At 37.2% G+C, this 24,224-nt stretch overlaps 2 protein-coding genes and 3 pseudogenes across 3 annotated transcripts; all 5 read left to right on the forward strand.

Moving 5' to 3' along the window:
- The first annotated feature begins 5,567 nt into the window (after window positions 1-5,567).
- On the forward strand, window positions 5,568-7,048 carry LOC132192346 (1-aminocyclopropane-1-carboxylate oxidase homolog 4). Its single transcript, XM_059607659.2, has 2 exons — window positions 5,568-6,507; window positions 6,591-7,048. The coding sequence occupies exons 1-2, from the start codon at window positions 5,671-5,673 to the stop codon at window positions 6,846-6,848; spliced, it is 1,095 nt and encodes a 364-aa protein (XP_059463642.2). The 5' UTR covers window positions 5,568-5,670; the 3' UTR covers window positions 6,849-7,048.
- Window positions 7,049-8,428: 1,380 nt separating this feature from the next.
- LOC132191692 (1-aminocyclopropane-1-carboxylate oxidase homolog 1 pseudogene) lies at window positions 8,429-9,267 on the forward strand (annotated as a pseudogene).
- A 3,219-nt stretch (window positions 9,268-12,486) lies between these two features.
- LOC148583236 (beta-fructofuranosidase, insoluble isoenzyme 1-like) lies at window positions 12,487-16,512 on the forward strand (annotated as a pseudogene).
- A 2,926-nt stretch (window positions 16,513-19,438) lies between these two features.
- LOC132191693 (1-aminocyclopropane-1-carboxylate oxidase homolog 4-like) lies at window positions 19,439-21,351 on the forward strand (annotated as a pseudogene). Its single transcript, XR_015909313.1, has 3 exons — window positions 19,439-20,103; window positions 20,759-20,995; window positions 21,088-21,351. The product of XR_015909313.1 is annotated as a 1-aminocyclopropane-1-carboxylate oxidase homolog 4-like (transcript).
- Window positions 21,352-22,686: 1,335 nt separating this feature from the next.
- Window positions 22,687-24,211, forward strand: LOC132192225 (1-aminocyclopropane-1-carboxylate oxidase homolog 4). Its single transcript, XM_059607499.2, has 2 exons — window positions 22,687-23,670; window positions 23,752-24,211. Exons 1-2 carry the CDS (start codon window positions 22,834-22,836, stop codon window positions 24,010-24,012), a joined length of 1,098 nt encoding a protein of 365 aa, XP_059463482.2. The 5' UTR covers window positions 22,687-22,833; the 3' UTR covers window positions 24,013-24,211.
- Window positions 24,212-24,224: the final 13 nt, after the last annotated feature.

Below are 24,224 nucleotides of genomic sequence, written 5' to 3' on the forward strand. Positions count from 1 at the left end.
CACTTGGTGACAAATCAAATCACAACATTTTCATTCCTTTTTTTATTCTCTTGGGTGAATGGTGACCCATAACTGTATTAATATTTTGTAGTTGATAAATGGATTATATATATATATTGGAAGAAATGCAAAATTGGTATTTGCCTGAATTGCAAATCACTTAACGTCGTATAAAAAATAAAAAAATAATTTATAGATCCATTTAGTTGGCCAAAATTACAAATTACTTCATGTAGTATAAAAAATAGTGTTAAATACTTCTTCAATATCTATGGTTTGGGTTCCTAAGGGGTAGTTCAATCAGTTGAGGACTACGCCTCATGAAACGGATGTCACTAGTTCGAATCTCACATCCCCAATACCTATGGTTTACACCAGAATCAAATAACCACCTGAGTTTTAAAAAGTGTCACATTAATTTTTTTGACGAAAGGCAACACGTGGGTGACATGCCATATTAAAATAATAATATTTTTTTTTTTAAAAAAAAGGAATCCTTGGTTCAGTTTTAGGAACAATCTCGATTGAACACCCAAACCTAAACTCCCATCTTCTTCCGCCCTACGGCCATACGGCCCATACCCATCTTCCCGAACACCCATCTTCTTCGTCCCTCTTCCAGGCCCGCGCCGTCCCTTGTAAAAGATGAAGGATATATGATTGCATCAAATCATATATTTTAATTCGTATATTTTAATCATAAACACCTCTCAATAAATGATTGCATCAAATCAGTCTCTTGTAAAAGATGGAAAATATATAAATTTGAAATTTAATTCGTATAATTGCTGCATTCTTCTGCACTTTTAAGTAGTTCTGTTATTGTTTATACATTAATGTCATGTCTTAAAGGAAAAGAGGCCAAGAGATGGCATCTGAATGGAATTAGTTTTCGGAGCTACTGCATGACAACGAACTTAAACCTTGATTTTGGAAATAGCAATGCAAAATATATTTACAATAAATCCTCAAACTGTAAGGAAGAGGGAGGAAGAAGATGGGTGTTCGAGAAGATGGGTATGGCCGTAGGGGGGAAGATCGAAGATGAGAGTTTAGGTTAGGGAGTTCGAGATTGTTGTTAAAATTGAACAAAGGATTCATTTTTCTAAAAAAAATAATATTATTTTAATATGACATGGCACCCATGTGGCACCTTCAAACCACAAGTACCACGCTACGTAGCCTACGTGTAAGTATGACGTGACACTCCTTAAAAAAATTAAGGGAATTTTAACAGAAGTATTAAGTGAGGTTTTTTGCTTATTATAAGTATGACACTTTTTAAAACCCAGGTAGCTATTTGATTCCGGTGCAAATAACAGGTACTAAAAATGTATGTAACCCTACAAAATAATTGATAATTAATCTTCAGGTAGGCAGGGCCGGCTCAATGTTTTTGGAGGCCTTAGGCGAAATTTTGATGTTAAACCTTATTTTTTTAAATATTTAAATATTAATTAAATAATATTTATTTTAATAATATTATTATATTTTTATAATATTATTATTATTTTTATTCTCATTGTTGTCTCATGACTTTTAAGTTTAATTTTTATCTAGTTGCCCAAAAAAATTGATGTAACATATTTGTTTTTTTGGATTAATTAGTCCTATTTTACAATGAGCTTATTTTACATTATGGTCTTATTTTAGACGCCTTAAATTTTTATGGAAAAAATTTTTGGGCTTTATTTAAAAAAAAAAAAATTAGGCCTTAAGTTAAAATTAAATTAAAAATTTTTTTAGGCCTTATTAAAATTTTTTTTGGGCCTTATTAAGAAAAATTTTGTACCTAACTAACTCGAGGCCTTAGGCGACCGCCTCAGTGGCCTAGCCATTGAGCCGGCCCTACAGGTAGGTCAAAATAACAGTATACTCCCTAAAATCAATTTCCGTCAAGTAACTTAACAAAATCAGTTACTTTGTCACGTCATACTACTACAATAAATTAACATAATCTCTTCTATCCTTGAAATTTTACACGGTACTTAACCCTCTGTGCGTAATCCTCACTCATTTCCATATTCCTCGCCACGATTTGGGAATTAAAATTTTGAGATAGAAGATATTATGTTTTTTTTGAAATGGGATTCCAAATTCTCATTACTTAAAGAAACCATGCACGAAAGCTACAAACTCCCATTAAACCGAGGGAAAACAATCCTGCCACAAAAAATCCTCATCACCAGTTAATGCCAAATGAGCAAGCCGATGTGCTTGTTCATTCGCCGTTCTTCTGACATGCTGAATTTTCCACCCCCGTAGCCTACTTAACATCCCCTTGGCGTCTGCTATTAAGTGCCCGAACCTATGCCAGCTATCCTCTTCTCTTCGCAGCGCCTGAATAATCTCCAGCGAGTCCCCCTCGAAAATGACCTTGTTGAGTTGCAAATGGCAGCAAAGTTCCACGGATGCCCAAGCTCCCATAGCTTCACCTGTAGCTGCAGGATCAGTAATATGGGGCCCGACTATACACTTCATAGCTACCGTTCTTCCCTCATGATCACGAATGATTATTCCCACCCCCAGTTTTTCCTCTTCGTGTCAATAGCCGCATCCCAATTGCATTTGAGACTCCCCGCAGGCAGCCTGTTCCACGTAGTGTCAGTTTGCACCGGTGGAGGTACGACCCTCTGCTAAGCCGCAACTCAGCAGTATGGAATGCCTCCATTTGATCAATGGCAGTGCGGATGACTACTGAGGGTGGCAGAAGATCATCTCCGAAGACCACCTTATTTCTTCTCATCCACAGCTACCTAGCTACACAAGCTACAAGCTCTATTTCCATCTGCTTTAAGCCTTTAGATAAACATATTGATCAAAATCTTCCTCTCTTTCTCTCTTCTTCCTCTCTCTGTGAATGTTTCAATTGTTGTTGCAGATTGATCATTCTGTTGTGGAAAGTTTTGGAGCAAAAGGGAAAACATGCATCACATCCAGGGTTTATCCTACACTTGCAGTCTTCAATGATGCTCACTTGTACGCATTTAACAATGGAACAGAGACTGTCACCATAGAGAGTCTCAATGCATGGAGCATGAAAAATGCTCAACTGAAGTGAGAGGAGAAAAGAACAAAAATTTAGATTATAGAATAAGAATCATTACTAGTTGTTAGAATATAATATTTCTTTTTGTTAGAATATTTAATATTTCGCTTATTTAATTTATAATGTAGGGTTTATTTGAGCATGCCAAAGGTTGTGGAGGATGTTGTTTACATATGTTTTTTTATTTTTAGAAAATTATTCTGAACTCTATTTGCCAATTTATCGGCAAGCTCATTCTCATTTCAAAGGGTTTCACATGTGGGTTTTGTAGTAAGATCTATTTAGTTCTACCTCTTATCTTAATCATTCCAACATTGTTTGGTTGGTAAAACTCTACATAATTAGAAAAGAAAAGAAAAATATCAGCAATTTTACATTAGTTTCCAACTTTTTTATGAGAAGTTGGGGGCCATATGACTCTGATGGATCCGGAAAGACCCGTCATTCGTACGCCACTGGACTGTGCCTTCTTTAGGGAATTAGGACCTGCAAGCGAGGAAGATGGGTCATCAGTAAGCCGCGATCCTTTAACAGTTGGCCCTTCAACACTCAAGTTAGGTTTTTTTGAGTTATGGAGGAGGAATTGAGACAGTGGGTTTAGAGATCAAGCCTTTTTGAGTGTAGAGAATAAATTGGTTATTTGAGTGAGAGGGAAAGGGGACCTTATAGGTCCTCTTGGGCCTCTCTCGGGTCATAGTGGTTGGAGACCCTGTTGGAGCAGGCTCTTCCAGTACATAGTAGTGTGGCTTTAAATTAGACTATCGGGTCACTCTTAGGCCTTTGCAGTTAAGCAGCATTTGGTGTTATATTCGGCTTTATCAATTCACACCCTTTTTTTTTTTTTTTTTTTTTATGAGTGTCAATTCACACCCTTAATTAGATACTACTTCTTTCTTTTTCTTTTTTAATTAGATAGTGCTTTTAATTTGAAACAACCACCACCAAAAACTGTTAATTACAAGTATCGCCTAATGAGATCTAATTACAAATATCTAGATATTTACCGTAATTCCCGGCCCAACTTCTATGGCCCTCATCGGTCATCATTCCATCACCCACACGTACATGCGATGCTCCATTCCTCAATCCAATAAGTGCACCAAGCAGAGAGGGAGGGAGGGGGGACCCGCTGGGGCCATGGTCCCCCCACTTCCTCAAAAAAAATATTTTAAGGAGAAAAAAAAAAAAAAAAAAAATTATGATGGGTTTTTATAACTAATACCATTGAGAAATCTCTAGTTTTTCTTTGAGTTTTTGTTCCACCCATTGAATTTCAAGTTTGAAATCATAATGATTTAGAGAATTTTTTATTAGGTCCGAATTTGGGAGAATTTTAGTAAGAAGCTAAATTCCTAAAATTAACTATGGGCTATTGTGTGTAGTAGATTTTTATGCATGATTTAAGATCCGGGTTGTTAGTTAATGGGTTTAAAGCTTTAATTTCACTATTGTTTATAGTATGGACATAAACCCTAATTTGTATAGTATGAATTAAATTAAGGCTTTTGGTATGTGAACACTAGGATTGCTAATTAGATGTGTTAATTACATTTAAAACATTAATTAGCCCTAGACTTTCATGAGTTCAATGGAAATTGATGCCTATGGGGTTTAGGGTTCAATAAGTCATATTATAATCATATTGATTATTGTATGTGAATATGAGTATTATAAATTTGGGGTAAGTTGCTAGATCAATGGAATAGGAAGAAAATAATAATTATAAGGTTAAAGTCTAATGTTTAACTTAGAGTCCATGTGATGATTATGTTATTCATGTGAGTTTGTTCATTGTTAACCTACACATATTTTTTCTTTATTTTCTAAAGACTCAAAATGATCATGTAAATTTATTTGTAGATGATGAGAAAGTCAAATACAATACTTGACTATTTCAAAAGAAAAAATGCACAAAATTTATTAAAGTTTGATCCTGGATTGTGTGTCACTTATGAGAATATCATATTAATCAACAAGGTGCAAAATAACTCAACGCAGGTCACACTCTTTGAGGTTAGTACTCTAAGCTCAATTCATAATCTAAGTGGTCTTGTAATTTGGATATTAAGGTTATTAAATATTGAGAATATTGTTTGTTATAATTTAAACATTTAATTGGAGAGTATGACACAATTCTAAGCTCAATTTCTAACTCATTGTATTTAAGTACCGGTGATTAGAAAAAGAAGAAAAAAAAAAAAAAAAAAACTACTAGTTTCATTACACGCTGCAAAAAAAAGATAACCGAAAAAAAAAATAAAAAATTTGCTCCTCTCCCATAAAACTTCGTGACTCTGGCACCAAGTATTCTATTTTGTCTTGTATCCGCCACTTTATATACCGACCACCGATTTTGATAATTCATAAGAAAACAACCGCGCGGTTGTAGAGTAATAAATTATTCATGTGATAGATCGGTCATTTGCGGAAATGCTTAAAAAATGATCAAAACTTTACAGTAAAAAGTATACTTCAATTAAAATGCACACAAATTTAATTAAGGACTAAATTTTGATATTTTCGGTATATATATGTATATATGACAAAGCCAAGCACTTACAACCAAACCAAGCATCTGGCGTGCAACCCATATTTTCTGAAACTCAAGTCGCTAAAGAAACATGGCAGGCATTGATGCAGCCTCCGGCTACGACCGCATGAAGGAGCTCAAGGAGTTCGATGAGTCCAAGATTGGCGTGAAGGGCCTCTCCGATTCCGGCATCACTTCCATCCCTCGGTTCTTTGTCCATCCTCCTGAAGCTCTCTCTGACCTCAAATCTTCTTCCACATGCGCTAGTATCCCCGTCATCGACCTCTCCGGCGTAAACTCCGCCGCTCACCGCCGCAAAATCGTCGAACAAGTGAAAGAGGCAGCCACAACATGGGGCTTCTTCCAGGTGATCAACCATGGCGCTCCCGTGCCAGAACTGGAGGGGACCATCAACGCCATCAAAGCATTTCACGAGCAACCCCACGAGGTGAAAAGCAAGTACTACAAGAGAGATGAGGGGCAGGGCGTGATGTACGCGAGCAACAACGACTTGTACCGAGCCAACGCGGCTGCGTGGCACGACTCATTGCAGGCGTGGACGGCTCCAACGCCACCGAAAGCGGAGGATATACCGGAGGTTTGTAGGAAGGAGATGGTAGCATGGGATAAGCTTGCAACCGAGGTGGCAGAGACTGTGATGGAGTTGCTGTCACAAGGGTTGGGGTTGGAGGCTGGGAAGTTGAAGGAGTTAAAGTGCTCCAATTCAAGGGCTTTTGTGGGTCATTGTTATCCGTACTGTCCTCAGCCAGATCTGACGGTGGGGATTACATCGCATACTGATCCGGGCGTGGTGACGGTTCTGCTGCAGAACCACGTGCCTGGCTTGCAAGTGAAGCATGGGGATGAGTGGGTGAACGTAAATCCTGTGCCTGGAGGTTTGATTATTAATGTTGGAGACTTTCTTCAGGTAAAGTTATACTATATAGTCTGCCATCCTAAAATTTTGTCAAGTTGTTTAATTGGATTTTGTTTTATCTTTCTTATTTGTAGATACTCTCAAATGGAGAGTACAAAAGTGTACAACATCGTGTGTTAGCTAATTCCTATAGAGAAGCACGAATCTCTATTGTCATGTTTTTCAACGTAGAAAAAGGGAAAGATTGCTATTATGGACCTCTGTCGGAGTTGTTGTCACCGGAAAAGCCAGCTATCTATGGGAAATTCACCATGCAGGAATATTTAGAGAATTTTTATTGCAAAGGATTGGATAGTAAGAGTATGATCGAGAAAATTACAATACAAAATTAGCATATATATATCATGGCATTTTGTATAATAAAAGGGATGGCCTCCATCGATCCCTATTTAATTAATCAGCATTGTTAATAATCATGCTTATTAGTATATGGAACTAATGAAAGCACCCTATGGGCCTATGGGATGTGTTTTTATTTACTTGTTTATTTTTAATTTGTTATAAGGAATTGGCCGCCATGATATATAGTGTAATGCTACCGACACCCTTCGGCTATGAGCCTTGTCACGAGTTGTCTCTTCTTGATCGATTGTGGGCTTGTGGGTATTGAGCATGAGAATATCAATTAACTATTCAAGTAAAATATTCAAATATCATTCATCAGACCCAAAAGAGAGAGAATATATACGTAATATTAATTGATCAATGCGCATTTTTCTTTTTCTTTCATCTTTACTCTTTTGGAGATGCCAAAAAAAAAAAAAAAATTATGTCAAGGATTTTAAATACGAAATTCATCATTTTCTATAAATTTAATTTTTTTTGAAATAATTTGTAATTTAACATAGTATTAAAGATGTGGATGAGTTCTCCTTAATTATGGTTATCTTCTTCTATTCAGCTTTAGTGTCGCTTTCTTTTGGATTACTCTTTTTTCTTTGATATTGCATAGATATAGAAAATGGATTTGGTCCCACATTGACCAACTAGCGGGGTATAGATGTGTTTATATGCTTTCCAGGTCATTTGTTAAATGACAATTACTTGACAATTAATTAAATAAATCAAACTTATCAATCATAATCCTTCAATTTAAGCCCACACAATTTCATGTCATACGGATGACATGTCTTGATTTCCCTGCCTGCTGTATTCTGTTAGCATATATAGACAATCATTTTGGACAAAATTGTAGTCACATCAATGAGTTTGTAGCTCTTTTTTCAGAGTGCATGGGGTGTTTCATTTGCATTCGGGCATGTTTTAGATGGCTGTTTAAGGAATTGAGAAAATTTCTCTACTTTTTTTTTTTTTTTTTTTTTTTTTTCTATAAATCAAGTAAATAGATGAGAAAAAGGAGGCTTTGGTTCATAAATTTTGAATTATGAGCGAAACGGATCTCAGTAGTTGTAGCTAGGAAGAGGCATAATTCTGATCACCAATCACCATCCAAAAACCTGTGGGGTAGACAAACAGTAAATGACTCTGTGTGAGAGATTTTTTGTGTGTGTGTCTATATATTCTGTGCGACAGATTGATATAGACATAAAGCTACGGCCTTTAATTCTTTTGTAGATGAAAGCTCACCTAATATCTAGTAAGTGGTCCTCAACCCATCCAGTGACCAACCTTTTTATAATGCTAGCAACCAATTAGATGTGAATTTAATATAAAATTGATAAAATAAAATTAAAAAATTTGATCCGTTTAATTATACGTTATTGTTGACTTATATATTTTTATACCTACAAATCAACACTATCGAACTCGACACGAATTCAATAGATCAATTATTAAATTTGTGGACTCATATGGATCTCACACAAATTTAATGGTGAATTCATCAATTCCCTATGAAAATGGTTAAAAGACTGTCAAAAAATGAATCAATTCTGTCATTTCTCTTTAATTATACGTCAACTCCGCCACTCACCGCCGCAAAATTGTTGAACAAGTGAAAGAGGCGGCCGCAACATGGGGCTTCTTCCAGGTGATCAACCATGGCGCTCCTGTGCCAGCAATGGAGGAGACCATCAACAGTACCCATCAAAGCTTTTCACGAGCAACCCCATGAGGTGAAAAGCAAGTACTACAAGCGAAATGAGAGGCAGGGGGTGATGTACGCTAGCAACAACGACTTGTACAGAGCCAACGCAGCTGCGTGGCACGACTATTTGCAGATATGTATGGCCCCATCGCCACCAAAAGTGGAGGATATACCAGAGGTTTGTAGGAAGGAGGCGGTAGCATGGGCTAAGCGTGCAACGATGGAGTTGCTGTCTCAAGGGTTGGGGTTGGAGGCTGGGAAGTTGAAGGAGTTGAAGTTTGCGGATGAGAGGCTCTTTGTGGGTATTTGTTATCTGTACTGTCCTCAGCCAGATCTGACGGTGGGGATTACACCGCATATTGATCCGGGTGTGGTGACGGTTCTGATGCAGAACCACGTGCCTGGGTTGCAAGTGAAGCATGGGGACGAGTGGGTGAACGTTGATCCTGTGCATGGAGGTTTGATTATTAACATTGGAGACTTTCTTCAGGTAAAACGCACTAAACCATTAACTATGTATTCTATGTTTGTCAATTAGTTGTCTACTCTTAATTCGATTTTGATATTATTATTTGTAAATAATTTCTAATGGAAAGTATAAAAATGTACAGTACTGTGTGCTGGCTAGCTAATTCCTATAAAGAAGCACGAATCTCAGTCGTTATGTTTTTTAACATAAACAAAGAGAATGATGATTGTTGCTATGGACCTTTGCCGGAGTAATTGTCACCGGAAAAGTCAGCTATCTATCAAAACTTCACCGTGAAATAATATGATGAGAATTTTTATAGCAAAGGATTGGATAGTAAGAATATGATCGAGAAAGTTAAAATGGAAAACTAGCACATATATGTGTGTTTCATATATATATATATATATATATATATATATAGATACCATGGCATTTTGTATAATAAAAGGGATCCCTCGATCCCTACTTAATTAATAAGCATTATTATCATGCTTATTAGTATATTGAACTTATGGAATCACCCTCTGGGCTATCTTTTTATCTTTTTATTTATTTATTTTTAATTTGTTATAAAAAAAATAATTGGCTACCGACACCCTATGAGCCTTATCACATGCAAGTTCTTTTCTTGATTGTGGCTTTGTGGGTAGTTGAGCCTGAAAATTTAAATCCTCACTAGTCACTAATCAGAATATTAATCAAATATCACTCATCAAACCCAAAAGATCGAGAGAATACCTCACATTATCAGTGGCCATTTTTCTTTTCCTTTTATCTTTCTTTCTTTTGGTGGGACCTAAAGGTACAATTATATATATATATATATATATATATATATATATATATAGAGAGAGAGAGAGAGAGAGAGATTGATCTGATAGCTTCACGGAGAAGTTTGAGTGAAGGAAGAGTGTCAAGTATGGAGTTTTTGTGTCTTTAAGAGGTAGTTCAATCGGCTGTGGACCACGCTTAATAAATTAAAGGCCAATAATTTAAATTTTTCCTCTCCCTTTTATTATATGGATATGTCAAAAAATAAAATAAATAAAAGAGAGTAAGGGGTTCTTGTAATTCAGCAAGTATCATAAAGTTTGTTTGAGGGTTGCGCTTAATTGCTAGGTGTAGAAAATTTCAGAGAATTTGATTGATATTTGATCGAGCGATTTGAGATCGAGTTCGATCGATTGAAAATGCAATCTTTGTTTGATCGAGCAAACTTGCAATAAGGGCAATTTTGTACTTTTCTTATTTTTTTTATTTGTGAAGTTGCGACTTTACTTCTATCTAAACTCGATCAATTAGGATGGTCAAACCGACTATAAATTTATATATTTCAATTTTATCAATAAAGAACACTCCAAAATGATATTTTTCTTTCAGTTTTCCTCCAATTTTTGGAGTTTTTCATGTGCTTGCAAATTTAGCTTATCACTCGGCCAAGCTCTTGCATCATAAATATACAAGCTAGCTAATTATTTAATTCTTAATTAAGAGGTTTATTTATATCTTATATAGAAGTGGATGGGTTACTGCATGCCACGTACTGCATACGTTAATCCAATCATCATTGCTTGTCGGCCAACACCTTTAGAAACCACAAATGGGCAAATTAGTGGACCTGTGGCATGGGGAGCCCAGGAGGAGGTGGAGTTGTACGCACGTGTTATCCCCACAGAAGTTAGTGATGTATATGTGGGCATTTGGAGGTCAGCACAATTATTGTTTTAGTGGAATACATGCATTTCACCTATATTTCATGTGAACTTTGAAGAAGTGGCCTAACTTAAAGAGCAAGAGATAAAATGAGAGACATGGATCAATTCATGAATAACTTGGTACGTACGTGCATGTCCCACGTTGCTGATTTCTCTGTTTGTTGTTTTCTGTTAGCATATGGTCTATAGACAATGCACGTTTATGATTTTGTTGGACATTATTGTAGTCACATAAATGAGTTTGTAACTCTATTTTCAATTTTTCGGAGTGGGTCCTTCATTTGCAGGCAGACGTGTTTTAGTTGCCTGTTTAAGGAACGCCGATTTCCCCAAAAATCAGTGAGAGCTAGAGACAAAAACAGTCCTTGTGTGAGAGAGACATAGTTAATGGCTATGGCCTTGTCCAGTTGTCCTAGAGGCTAGAGTGGGGGGTGAGGTAGACACTGTATAGTACTTATCTGATCAGTATTCAATTCAGTGGTCCGAGAGGGGTATTGATGACATTACCATTGTATTTATATTAGTTGACTATTCGGAATTTCTGCTTCCCTCACCCCAATTCATGAACTCTAATTTGGGCCGGATCTATTACCAACTCTACGTAAAATTGGTAAGTTATAACTGAAAATTTTTACAAGTTTAATTAAATGTAATGGTTAATTCATATAATTTTATACTTATATTTCAATACGGAACGATCTCTAAAACCCGAAAATCACCATGCTAGCACCCTTTTATTTTCTTCTTATTAAGTGCATAATATTAATGCACCTTTTTAAAGTAACGTGGAATGTTACTTCATTTATTTTGTTCCTGAGCATTATTAATTATTATATTGATCAAATTTGACTCATCAAAATAATTATAAATAATTTTTTTTTCTATTTTAATTATCAATTTTTTTAATGCACCCCTAGCAACCTCACCATTTTACTTATTAATTTTTATTATTTAATATAAATATTACTTTTTAAATATATATATTTTAACTTTTTTCAAAGAATAAGGAGGGAGAGAGAAAAGTAACATTAGTTTTTAGGGTTAAGTACTAAATATCGCTAGGGTTTTATTGCTTTATTTTTTTTTTCTTCTTAGGGTTTGATTTTTATCACGAGAGGTCCCTGTAGTTTTAATAATAGACCAAACTAGTCATTTTGTCAGTTGACCGTTAATTGACTTAACGGAAATCCACGTGAACCAATCAAATATTGACATGTGGCACTTACTTAAATTGATAGATAGACAAACTTTGAATAATTATCAAGTTTGAATTCATATATTCTTTGACATTTATCTAATATAATTCGATATTTGAAAAGCTATTAATTAATTGTTTACTGTAACAACTCACCAATTGGCCTGGCTTCTTCTTTTTTTTTTCTTTTTTTTTTTTTCTTTTTTTGGTGTTTAAATTGGCAAAATAATGAACCAACAACAGATCCAACTGGTGAGTCTTGGCAACTTTCTTCCTCTTTTTATTTTTTATTATTATTTTTTTGGACAAAGTTTTCCTCTAAATTGGGTTGGAGGAATTTCCTTCAACCTACTCTATAAAAGTGATATGTGTCTCTTTTTTTAATAACATGTGCATCTCACATGTTCATGGGACACATGTCACTTTTATAAAGTAGGTTAAAGGAAATTTCTCTAACCCAGTTTGGAGGAAAACTTTGTCCATTTTTTTTTTTATCTCTAACTTAATTGCTGCTTTAATATGTGTGTTTAATTAAGGACCCATGCAATTCAATGGAATTTACCATCTATTCTACCAATACAATCCAAAAGGTGCAGTATGGGGCAACATTGTTTGGGCCCATGCAGTATCAAAGGACATGATCAACTGGGAATCACTAGATCCAGCCATATACCCGACCAAGCCATTTGATATAAACGGGTGTTGGTCCGGATCTGCCACGGGCAAGAAGCCCGTTATCCTCTACACTGGAATTGACACACAAAATGGTCAAGTTCAAAACTACGCCGTCCCGGCAAACCACTCCGACCCCTATCTCCGCGAATGGGTGAAGCCCGATGACAACCCCATTGTGGCTCCCGGTGAGGTGATGAATGCGAGTGCCTACTGTGCCTTCCGTACAACCGCTTGGAAGGGCAAAGATGGGCACTGGAGGATTGTTGTGGGTAGCAAAAGGAAGCATAGAGGCATGGCGGTTTTGTATAGGAGCAGGGATTTTGTGCATTGGATTCAGGCTCACCGCCCTCTGCATTCGTCGGCTAAAACAGTTATGTGGGAATGCCCAGATTTTTTTCCAGTTTCGTTGCATGAAAAAACGGGGCTGGATACACTTCGCTGGTTGGGGCAAATTTAAAGCACGTAATGAAGGTGAGCCTTGATGTTACAAGGTTTGAGTATTATACAATCGGAACATATAATCCCAAAAAAGACAGGTATATTCCCGATAATACATCGGAGGATGGTTGGGGTGGGTTGAGATATGACTATGGAAACTATTATGCCTCCAAGTCATTCTTTGATGATGCGACGAATCGGAGGATTTTGATGGGTTGGTCCAATGAGTCCGACACACCTAAAAATGACAAAGATAAGGGATGGGCTGGAATTCAGGTGAAATTAGTGTTGGGTTTTGCTCACTTATCATCTATCTCCATTGCTTTGAATTCTGATATATATTTACTTACATAAACGAATTTTTTTACTTTTTTTCTTTAATTGTTTTAGACTATTCCGAGGATGTTGTGGCTTGACAGTAACAGGAAACAATTGGTACAATGGCCTATTGAGGAGTTAGAAACTCTGAGAGGGGACGAAGTTGAAATAAGCAATCAACAAATCAAAAAAGGAGAGTATTTTGAAGGTACAGGAATAACTGCTGCTCAGGTTTCAATATATATTTGAATTTTGCTTTTTTATTGCTTTATTCAACTTCAATATTATTCAATTCTTGTGTTATTTTTTATGATTTTCACAGGCTGATGTTGATGTTACCTTCTTGTTGCCGAGCTTGGACTGTTAAATATATTGAATAATATATTAGAAGCAGAAGAAAGAGAGAGAGAAGACAAAGAAAGCGGAAGCATATAATGGACTACATTGTATTGAGTCTTATATTAATAATGAATACAGAGACCTCTATTTATAGAGAGGCAAGTAACCTAATAGACTAAGGAAAGGTAAATCTAGTAGATTAAGGAAAGGTAAACCTAATAGACTAATAATACCTAAGGAAGTAAATAACAAGTAAATAACCCTAACATAATATTCTTAACATCCCCCTCAAACTCAATATGTAATCTTGAGTTTGGGTAAAAGAAAAGGGAAAGAAAAATGAATTCGCCGAAAAAGTCGCTTGTGCCGAAAGAGTTGCTGGAGTAACGCCATAAAAGTTGGTAAAGACCTATGGATTCTGCCTGAATTGAGCTATGCATTTAAGTTGGAGCTTGGTTCACTTGGTGGTAATTTGACTTGAAAACCATATACTATAATGAAGAGCTCGCCTGGTCGGCTGAGAAAAGTAGGTTCGGTTAAAAGGGGCTTGTTTGGCCCGTAACCCTTAGACTGTCTCGCCTGAGCTAAAGTCTGTCCCAAAAAATTCTAACTAGTAGACAGTCTCGCCTGGTCGGCTGAGATAAGCAGGGCCAGTTGAAAAGGCTAATCATGCCTGAAACCCTTGGACCGTCTTGCCTTGTCGGCTGAACTAAAGTCTGACCCATCTAACTAGTAGACCGTCTTGCCTGGCCGGCTGAGCTAAGTAGGGAGAAAAATGGCCGGTTGAAAAGGCTAATCATGCCTGGAACCCTTGGACCGTTGAAAGGTCTGACCAAAAAAATTCTCACTAGTAATAGATCAATGGCCTAGGAAAGGCTGCAGTGACCGGTGATGGCGGCATTTGACAAGGCATAAGTGGGCCGGTTGAAAGGGCTTCTTTGGCCCGAAAACCCATGGACCTGAGGAAAGATTGGTCTGACCTGAGAGTGCCTACCGCAAGAAGAATGAACCGGATTGAACTGCGCCAAAGAAAAGGCTATGGAATCAAATTGAACAAGCATGAACCAACTTGAACCGCATAAAACAAACGCCTAAATTTGGAGAAGAATCTTGTTTTCTGCCATATAGAGATGTCAAAAGCAAAAATAGACCACAAATTTGAAATCAAGACAAAAAATTGAGTAGAAAACACCTGGTTAAATTTTTCTTTTTTCTTTTTAGTGGTCAAAGTCAAAGTCAACGGTCAACGAAGGAAACGTCAACCCTATCAAGGTGATGACGTGGCAGATCCGCTCACGTGGCCAATGTGCTGACATGGCAAATGCGTTAACATGGAAACCGGGCTGATCCACCTGACATGGCGGCGCGTGGAGGCACTGCAGCGGCGCGTGGACTAAGAGGAAGCACCTTATGGCGGCGCGTGTGGGCGTGTCAAAGTGGCTTTGGCGGATATCTCGACAAATCTGGACTCGTCTGGCCCTGATCTGTCGATTGGCGGTACCGTTGTTGTGATCGGAGCTTTGTAGAGGCCCGTAAAGGAACAAACAAATTCTTAGCCGAGTCTTGCAGGCGTGCCGAAGAACCCTTAGGACGTGCGTGGAGGCGTGTTTACTGACAGACAAAACCTTCTGGTGGTGCATGTGAGCGCTCGGAAGCCTGGACGCTTCAGATCTCTTTGGATCTGTACTTGGCGGCGTTTGAACTGTCGGCGGCGGCAGAAGGGCTGCGGCAATTTTGACACTATGGATAGCAGAAATTTTGAGCGGCGCATGATGTAGGGCGACTAGACTGAAATTTGTCAAATAGAAAACACCATAAAAGACAATTATTAAAGGCCACAGAAAAGTGGCCCTGGTACCATGTGAAATATATTGGATAATATATTAGAAGCGGAAGAAAGAGAGAGAGAAGACAGATAAAGCGAAAGCATATAATGGACTACATTGTATTGAGTCTTATATTAATAATGAATACAGAGACCTCTATTTATAGAGAGGCAAGTAACCTAATAGACTAATAATACCTAAGGAAGTAAATAACAAGTAAATAACCTTAACATAATATTCTTAACATGGACAATGCCGAACAATTTGATCCTAGCTGGTTGAAAAACGCAGAAGATGGGTTCAAATGTTCAAGGTGGGGTTGGGCCGTTTGGGCTGTTGACACTAGCTTCAAAACATCTAGAGGAATACACTCCTGTCTTCTTTAGAGTTTTCAAAGCTGCAAAGAGCATGTAGTTCTCATGTGCTCTGATGCAAGAAGGTTTGTGTAATTGGTTGATCAGCTCTGCTTTGACATAATATATATAGATTTCTTTTTGTTTTTTGCTCTTCTCAGTTCTCACCCTTTTTTGTACAGTTCCTCCTTGAAGAAGAGTGAACTATATATACCATCATTTGCAGGCTTTGTAAACGTAGATTTAGCAGATGGGAGGCTTTCTCTTAGGAGTTTGGTAAGCCCTTAGATAAACATATTGATCAAAATCTTCCTCTCTTTCTCTCTTCTTCCTCTCTCTCTTAATGTTTCAATTGTTGTTGCAGAACATATTGATCAAAATCTTCCTCTCTTCTTCCTATCTCTCTCTGAATGTTTCAATTGTTGTTGCAGATTGATCATTCTGTTGTGGAAAGTTTTGGAGCAAAAGGGAAAACATGCATCACATCCAGGGTTTATCCTACACTTGCAGTCTTCAATGATGCTCACTTGTACGCATTTAACAATGGAACAGAGACTCTCACCATAGAGAGTCTCAATGCATGGAGGCTGGAGCATGAAAAATGCTCAACTGAAGTGAGAGGAGAAAAGAGCAAGAATTTAGATTATGGAATAAGAATCATTACTCGTTGTTAGAATATAATATTTCTTTTTGTTAGAATATTTAATATTTCACTTATTTAATTTATAATGTAGGGTTTATTTGAGCATGCCAAAGGTTGTGGATGTTGTTTACATATGTTTTTTTGTTGAGAAAATTATTCTGAACTCCATTTGCCAATTTATCGGCAAGCTCATTCTCATTTCAAAGGGTTTTCACATGTGGGTTTTGTAGTAAGATCTATTTAGTTCTACCTCTTATCTTAATCATTCTATGAAATATCAACATTGTTTGGTTGCTAAAACTCTACATAATTAGAAAAGGAAAGAAAAGAAAAATATCAGCAATTTTACATTAGTTTCCAACTTTTTTATGAGAAGTTGGGGGCCATATGACTCTGATGGATCCGGAAAGACCCATCATTCGTACGCCTCTGGACTGTGCCTTCTTTAGGAAATTAGGTCCTGCAAGCGAGGAAGATGGGTCTTCAGTAAGCCGCGATCCTTTAACTGTTGGCCCTTCAATACTCAAGTTAGGTTTTTTTAAGTTATGGAGGAGGAATTGAGAGAGTGGGTTTAGAGATCAAGCCCTTTTGAGTGTAGAGAATAAATTGGTTATTTGAGTGAGAAGGAAAGGGGACCTTATAGGTCCTCTTGGGCCTCTCTCGGGTCATCGTGATTGGAGACGCTGTTGGAGCAGGCTCTTCCAGTACACAGTAGTGTGGCTTTAAATTAGACTATCGGGTCACTCTTAGGCCTTAGCAGTTAGCAGCATTAGGTGTTATATTCGGCTTTATCAATTGACACCCTTAATTAGATACTACTTCTGTCTTTTTCTTTTTTAATTAGATACTGCTTTTAATTTGAAACAACAACCACCAAAAACTGTTAATTACAAGTATCGCCTAATGAGATCTAATTACAAATATCTAGATATTTACCGTAATTCCCGGCGCAACTTCTATGGCTATCATCGGTCATCACTCCATCACCCACACGTACATGCGATGCTCCATTCCTCAATCCAATACGTGCACCAAGCAGAGAGGGAGGGAGGGGGGACAGGCTGGGGCCATGGTCCCCCCCCCCCCCCCCTCCGCTTCCTAAAAAAAATATTTTAAGGAGTTAAAAACAAAAAAAAAAAGAAATTTATACTGGTCTTTCCCCAAAATAAATTGATAGGTCCCGGTCTCCCCAACTTTCCTTCACCGGTTGGTTCTTACTTCTTAGGTTAATTCTGGGGTTTTCTTTTGGTTAATTTTTTTATTGTTTGGCTTGGAAATTCGGATAAGAATCTGAAAAGTTGATTTTTTTTTTTTCATAGATTGGCTGTCGGCTTGGAAACTTGGAAATTCCTGTTGCTACTTGAAAATTTGTGTTTTTTGTTGTTATTTTCTTTATGTAGGTATGTAAATCTTGGATCTTTTCTCAGTGAGGATTTCTGATTCTTAATTTGGTATGGCTGTATGAGAATTTTTTATGGATTTTTATAACTAATACCATTGAGAAATCTCTAGTTTCTCTTTGAGTTTTTGTTCCACCCATTGAATTTCAAACTTGAAATTATAATGATTTAGGAAATTTTTGATTAGGTTCAAATTTGGGGAAATTTTAGTAAGAAGCTAAATTCCTAAAATTAACTATGAGCTATTGTACGTGTGTAGTGGATTTCTATGCATGATTTAAGATCCGAGTTGTTAAATTAATGGGTTTAAAGCTTTAATTTCACTATTGTTTGTAGTATGGACATAAATCCTAATTTGTATAGTATGAATTAAATTAGGGCTTTTGGTATGTGAACACTAGGATTGCTAATTGGATGTGTTAATTACATTTAAAGCGTTAATTAACTCTAGACTTTCATGAGTTCAATGGAAATTGATGCCCATGAGGTTTAGGTTCTAATATGTCATATTATAATCATATTGATTATTGTATGTGAATATGAGTATTATAAATTTGGGGTAAGTTGCTAGATCAATGGAATAGGAAGAGAATAATAATTATAGGGTTAAAGTCTAATGTTTAACTTAGAGTCCCATGTGATGATTATGTTATTCATGTGAGTTTGTTCATTGTTAACCTACACATATATTTTTTCTTTATTTTCTAAAGACTCAAAATGATCATGTAAATTTATTTGTAGATGATGAGAAAGTCAAATACAATACTTGACTATTCAAAAGAAAAAATGCACAAAGTTTATTGAAGTTTGATCCTGGATTGTGTGTCACTTATGAGAATATCATGTTAATCAACAAGGTGCAAAATAACTCAACGCAAGTCGCACTCTTTGAGGTTAGTACTCTAAGCTCAATTCCTAATCAAAGTGGTCTTATAATTTGGGTATTATGGTTATTAAATATTGAGAATATTGTTTGTTAGAATTTAAACATTTAATTGGAGAGTATGACACAATTCTAAGCTCCATTTCTCATTGTATTTAAGTACTAGTGATTAGAAAAAGAAGAAAAAAAAAAGAAGGAAAAACTACTAGTTCATTACACACTGCAAAAAAAAAAAAAAAAAAAAAAAAATCCTGATAACCGAAAAATTAAAAAAATAAATAAAAAATAAAAAATTTGCTCCTCTCCCATAATACTTCGTGAGTCTGGCACCAAGTATTCTATTTTGTCTTTTCAAAAAAAAAAAAAAAAAGTATTCTATTTTGTCTTGTATCCGCCACTTAATTTATATACCGACCACCGATTTTGATAATTCATAAGAAAACAACCGCGCGGTTGTAGAGTAATAAATTATTCATGTGATAGATCGGTCATTTGCGGAAATGCTTAAAAAATGATCAAAACTTTACAGTAAAAAGTATACTTCAATTAAAATGCACACAAATTTAATTAAGGACTAAATTTTGATATTTTCGGTATATATATATGTATATATGACAAAGCCAAGCACTTACAACCAAACCAAGCATCTGGCGTGCAACCCATATTTTCTGAAACTCAAGTCGCTAAAGAAACATGGCAGGCATTGATGCAGCCTCCGGCTACGATCGCATGAAGGAGCTCAAGGAGTTCAATGAGTCCAAGATTGGCGTGAAGGGCCTCTCCGATTCCGGCATCACTTCCATCCCTCGGTTCTTTGTCCACCCTCCTGAAGCTCTCTCCGACGTCAAATCTTCTTCCACATGCGCTAGCATCCCCGTCATCGACCTCTACGGCGTAAACTCCGCCGCAAAATCGTCGAACAAGTGAAAGAGGCGGCCACAACATGGGGCTTCTTCCAGGTGATCAACCATGGCGCTCCCGTGCCAGAACTGGAGGAGACCATCAACGCCATCAAAGCATTTCACGAGCAACCCCACGAGGTGAAAAGCAAGTACTACAAGAGAGATGAGGGGCAGGGCGTGATGTACGCGAGCAACAACGACTTGTACCGAGCCAACGCGGCTGCGTGGCACGACTCATTGCAGGCGTGGACAGCTCCAACGCCACCGAAAGCGGAGGATATACCGGAGGTTTGTAGGAAGGAGATGGTAGCATGGGATAAGCTTGCAACCGAGGTGGCAGAGACTGTGATGGAGTTGCTGTCACAAGGGTTGGGTTTGGAGGTGTTGGGAAAATTGATAATTAATTGGCAACCAATTTCCCACCAGCCCTTTATGCGAAAAACAAATTTGGAAAGAAAACACACGAGAACACACACTAATCACACACGTACACAAAGAATTTACGTGGTTCGGCAATATGCCTACATCCACGGGGCGTGATCCAGTCTCCTTCTTTACTATTGAGAAATATTGAGTACAATCCCAAACCCAAGCCCTTTACCCCTTGTACACCCCACTCAACTGTCCCTCTCAAATACCCAGTAAAGAAAAACTCTCTACATTTTGTAAATGCCACAAAATGCTCTCACCAATTTGGATATTCCGTATCCCCACTTAACCAAGGACTGCATGTCTTTTTATAATGGCTTAATCACGAAAAAAAAGAGGAGAAACAATTCTAATCTAATTGCTACTGGAAAAACGAAACCATCATGAATACAAAGTCTTTTCATGATGAAGATAAGCATTGCAACCCACATGTTTATCCACATACGTTTTCTCCAAAAAATCAAATTCCAGTTGTTCTTGGACTCCTTTTAAAACTAACCTTATCCTCTTATAGATAAATATGACTTGAGCCTACCAACTTGAATATTGATATTTTCCAGCAATTATCTTCACACTTGTTGACAATTTGAGCCATTATCAACAATAGGCTTGGAAGTTGAAGGAGTTAAAGTGCTCCGATTCAAGGGCTTTTGTGGGTCATTGTTATCCGTACTGTCCTCAGCCAGATCTGACGGTGGGGATTACATCGCATACTGATCCGGGCGTGGTGACGGTTCTGCTGCAGAACCACGTGCCTGGCTTGCAAGTGAAGCGTGCGGATGAGTGGGTGAACGTAAATCCTGTGCCTGGAGGTTTGATTATTAACGTTGGAGACTTTCTTCAGGTAAAGTTAAACTATAGACTCCTATAGAGAATATATACTAAAATTTTGTCAAGTTGTTTAATTGGATTTTGTTTTATCTTTCTTATTTGTAGATACTCTCAAATGGAGAGTACAAGAGTGTACAACATCGTGTGCTAACTAATTCCTATAAAGAAGCACGAATCTCCATCGTCATGTTTTTCAATGTAGAAAAAGGGAAAGATTGTTATTATGGACCTCTGCCGGAGTTGTTGTCACCGGAAAAGCCAGCTCTCTATGAGAAATTCACTATGCAAGAATATTTAGAGAATTTTTATTGCAAAGGATTGAATAGTAAGAGTATAATCGAGAAAATTACAATACAAAATTAGCATATATATATATATATATATATATATATATATATATATATCATGGCATTTTGTATAATAAAAGGGATGGTCTCCATCGATCACTCTTTAATTAATCAGCATTGTTAATAATCATGCTTATAATTAGTATATGGAACTAATGAAAGCACCCTATATATGGGATGTCTTTTTATTTATTTTTAATTTGTTATAAGAAATTCGCCGCCATGATAGTGTAATAATGCTACCGACCCCCTTTGGCTATGAGCCTTAATTGTCACGAGTTCTCTCTTCTTGATCGATTGTGGGCTTGTGGGTATTGAGCATGAGAATATCAATGAACTATTCAAGTAAAATATTCAAATATCATTCATCAGACCCAAAAGAGAGAGAATGTATACGTAATATTAATTGATCAATGCGCATTTTTCTTTTTCTTTCATCTTTACTCTTTTGGAGATGCCAAAAAAAAAAAAAAATTATGTCAAGGATTTTAAATACTAAATTCATCATTTTTTATAAATTTAATTTTTTTTTTAAATAATTTGTAATTTAACATAGTATTAAAGATATGAATGAGTTCTCCTTAATTATGGTTATCTTCTTCTATTCAGCTTTAGTGTCCTTTCTTTTGGAGTACTCTTTTTTCTTTGATATTGCATAGATTTTTGGTCCCACATTTATCAACTAGTGGGATATAGATGTGTTTATATGCTTTGCAGGTCTTCTGTCAAATGACAATTAATTAAATGAATCAATTAAACTTATCAATCATAAGCCCACACAATTTAATGTCATACGGATAACACGTCTTGATTTCCCTGCCTGCTGTTTTCTGTTAGCATCCACACAATAATTGTAGTCACATCAATGAGTTTGTAGCTCTTAATTTTTTCAGAGTGCATGGGGGTGTTTCATTTGCAATCGGGCATGTTTTAGATGGCTGTTTAAGGAATTGAGAAAATTTCTCTAATTTTTTTTTTTTTTCTTCTATAAATCAAGTAAATAGATGAGAAAAAGGAGGCTTTGGTTCATAAATTTTGAATTATGAGCGAAATGGATCTCAGTAGTTGTAGCTAGGCAGAGGCATAATTCTCATCACCAATCACCATCCAAAAACCTGTGGGGGAGACAAACAGTAATTGACTCTATGTGAGAGATTTTTTTTTAGTTGTGTCTATTCTGTGTGAGAGATTGATATAGACATAAAGCTACGGCCTTTAATCCTTTTGTAGATGAAGCTCACCTAATATCTAATTGGTCCCAGTGACCAACCTTTTTATAATACTAGCAACCAATTAGATGTGATTTTATACCTATAAATCAACACTATCGAACTCGACACGGAAACTAATGCTGATATATTCTTAAAATGTACTCAAATATAAAGACTAAATTTTGATATTTTCCATATATATATATATGACAAAACCAGGCGCTTACAAGTTACAACCAAACCAAGCATTTGACGCATCCCAGATTTTCTGAAACTCAAATCGCTAAAGAAACATGGCAGCCATTGATGCAGCCTCCCGCTACGACCGCAAGAAGGAGATCACGGAGTTCGACGAGTCCAAGATTGGCGTGAAGGGCCTCTCCGATTCCGGCATCACTTCCATACCCCGGTTTTTCGTCCACCCTCCCGAAACCCTTTCCGACCTCAAATCTTGCTCCACATGCGCGAGCATTCCCGTCATCGACCTCTCCGGCGTCAACTCTGCCGCTCACCGCCCCAAAATCGTCGAACAAGTGAAAGAGGCGGCCGCAACATGGGGCTTCTTCCAGGTGATCAACCATGGCGCTCCCGTGCAAGCAATGGAGGAGACCATCAACGGCATCAAAGCTTTTCACGAGCAACCCCACGAGGTGAAAAGCAAGTACTACAAGCGAAGCGAGGGGCAGGAGGTGTTGTACACGAGCAACAACGACTTGTACAGAGCCAACGCAGCTGCGTGGCACGACTATTTGCAGGTATGGATGGCTCCAACGCCACCGAAAGTGGAGGATATACCGGAGGTTTGTAGGAAGGAGGCGGTAGCATGGGCTAAGCGTGCAACCGAGGTGGCAGAGACTTTGATGGAGTTGCTGTCTCAAGGGTTGGGGTTGGAGGCTGGGAAGTTGAAGGAGTTGAAGTTTGCGGATGGGAGGCTCTTTGTGGGTATTTGTTATCCGTACTGTCCTCAGCCAGATCTGACGGTGGGGATTACACCGCATACTGATCCAGGTGTGGTGACGGTTCTGATGCAGAACCACGTGCCTGGGTTGCAAGTGAAGCATGGGGACGAGTGGGTGAACGTTGATCCTGTGCATGGAGGTTTGATTATTAACGTTGGAGACTTTCTTCAGGTAAAACGCACTAAACGATGTATTCTATATTTGTCAATTAGTTGTCTACTCTTAATTCGATTTTGATTTACTTATTTGTAGATAATCTCTAATGGAGAGTACAAAAGTGTACAACATCGTGTGCTGGCTAATTCCTATAAAGAAGCACGAATTTCAGTCGTTATGTTTTTCAACATAAACCAAGGGAATGATAATTGCTGCTATGGACCTTTGCCGGAGTTGTTGTCACCGGAAAAGCCAGCTATCTATCGGAACTTCACCGTAAAGGAATATGGTGAGAATTTTTATAGCAAAGGGTTGGATAGTAAGAGTATGATCGAGAAAGTTAAAATGCAAAACTAGCACATATATGTGTTTCATATATATATATATATATATATATATATATATATATATATCAAGGCGTTTTGTATAATAGATACCATGGCATTTTGTATAATAAAAGGGATCCCTCGATCCCTACTTAATTAATAAGCATTATTATCATGCTTATTAGTATATTGAACTTATGGAAGCACCCTCTGGGCTATCTTTTTATTTATTTATTTATTTTT

This window comes from Corylus avellana, chromosome 10 (assembly GCF_965113065.1).
Source record: "Corylus avellana chromosome 10, dhCorAvel1.hap1.2, whole genome shotgun sequence".
Taxonomy (NCBI): Eukaryota; Viridiplantae; Streptophyta; class Magnoliopsida; order Fagales; family Betulaceae; genus Corylus; species Corylus avellana.

Excerpts from the sequence above, each read along its gene's own strand:
- LOC132192225 (XM_059607499.2), top strand. The coding sequence starts at position 22,834 with ATGGCAGCCATTGATGCAGCCTCCCGCTACGACCGCAAGAAGGAGATC. Across the intron at positions 23,671-23,751 it reads ACGTTGGAGACTTTCTTCAG|ATAATCTCTAATGGAGAGTA; the intron begins GTAAAACGCACT and ends ACTTATTTGTAG.
- LOC132192346 (XM_059607659.2), top strand. The coding sequence starts at position 5,671 with ATGGCAGGCATTGATGCAGCCTCCGGCTACGACCGCATGAAGGAGCTC. Across the intron at positions 6,508-6,590 it reads ATGTTGGAGACTTTCTTCAG|ATACTCTCAAATGGAGAGTA; the intron begins GTAAAGTTATAC and ends TCTTATTTGTAG.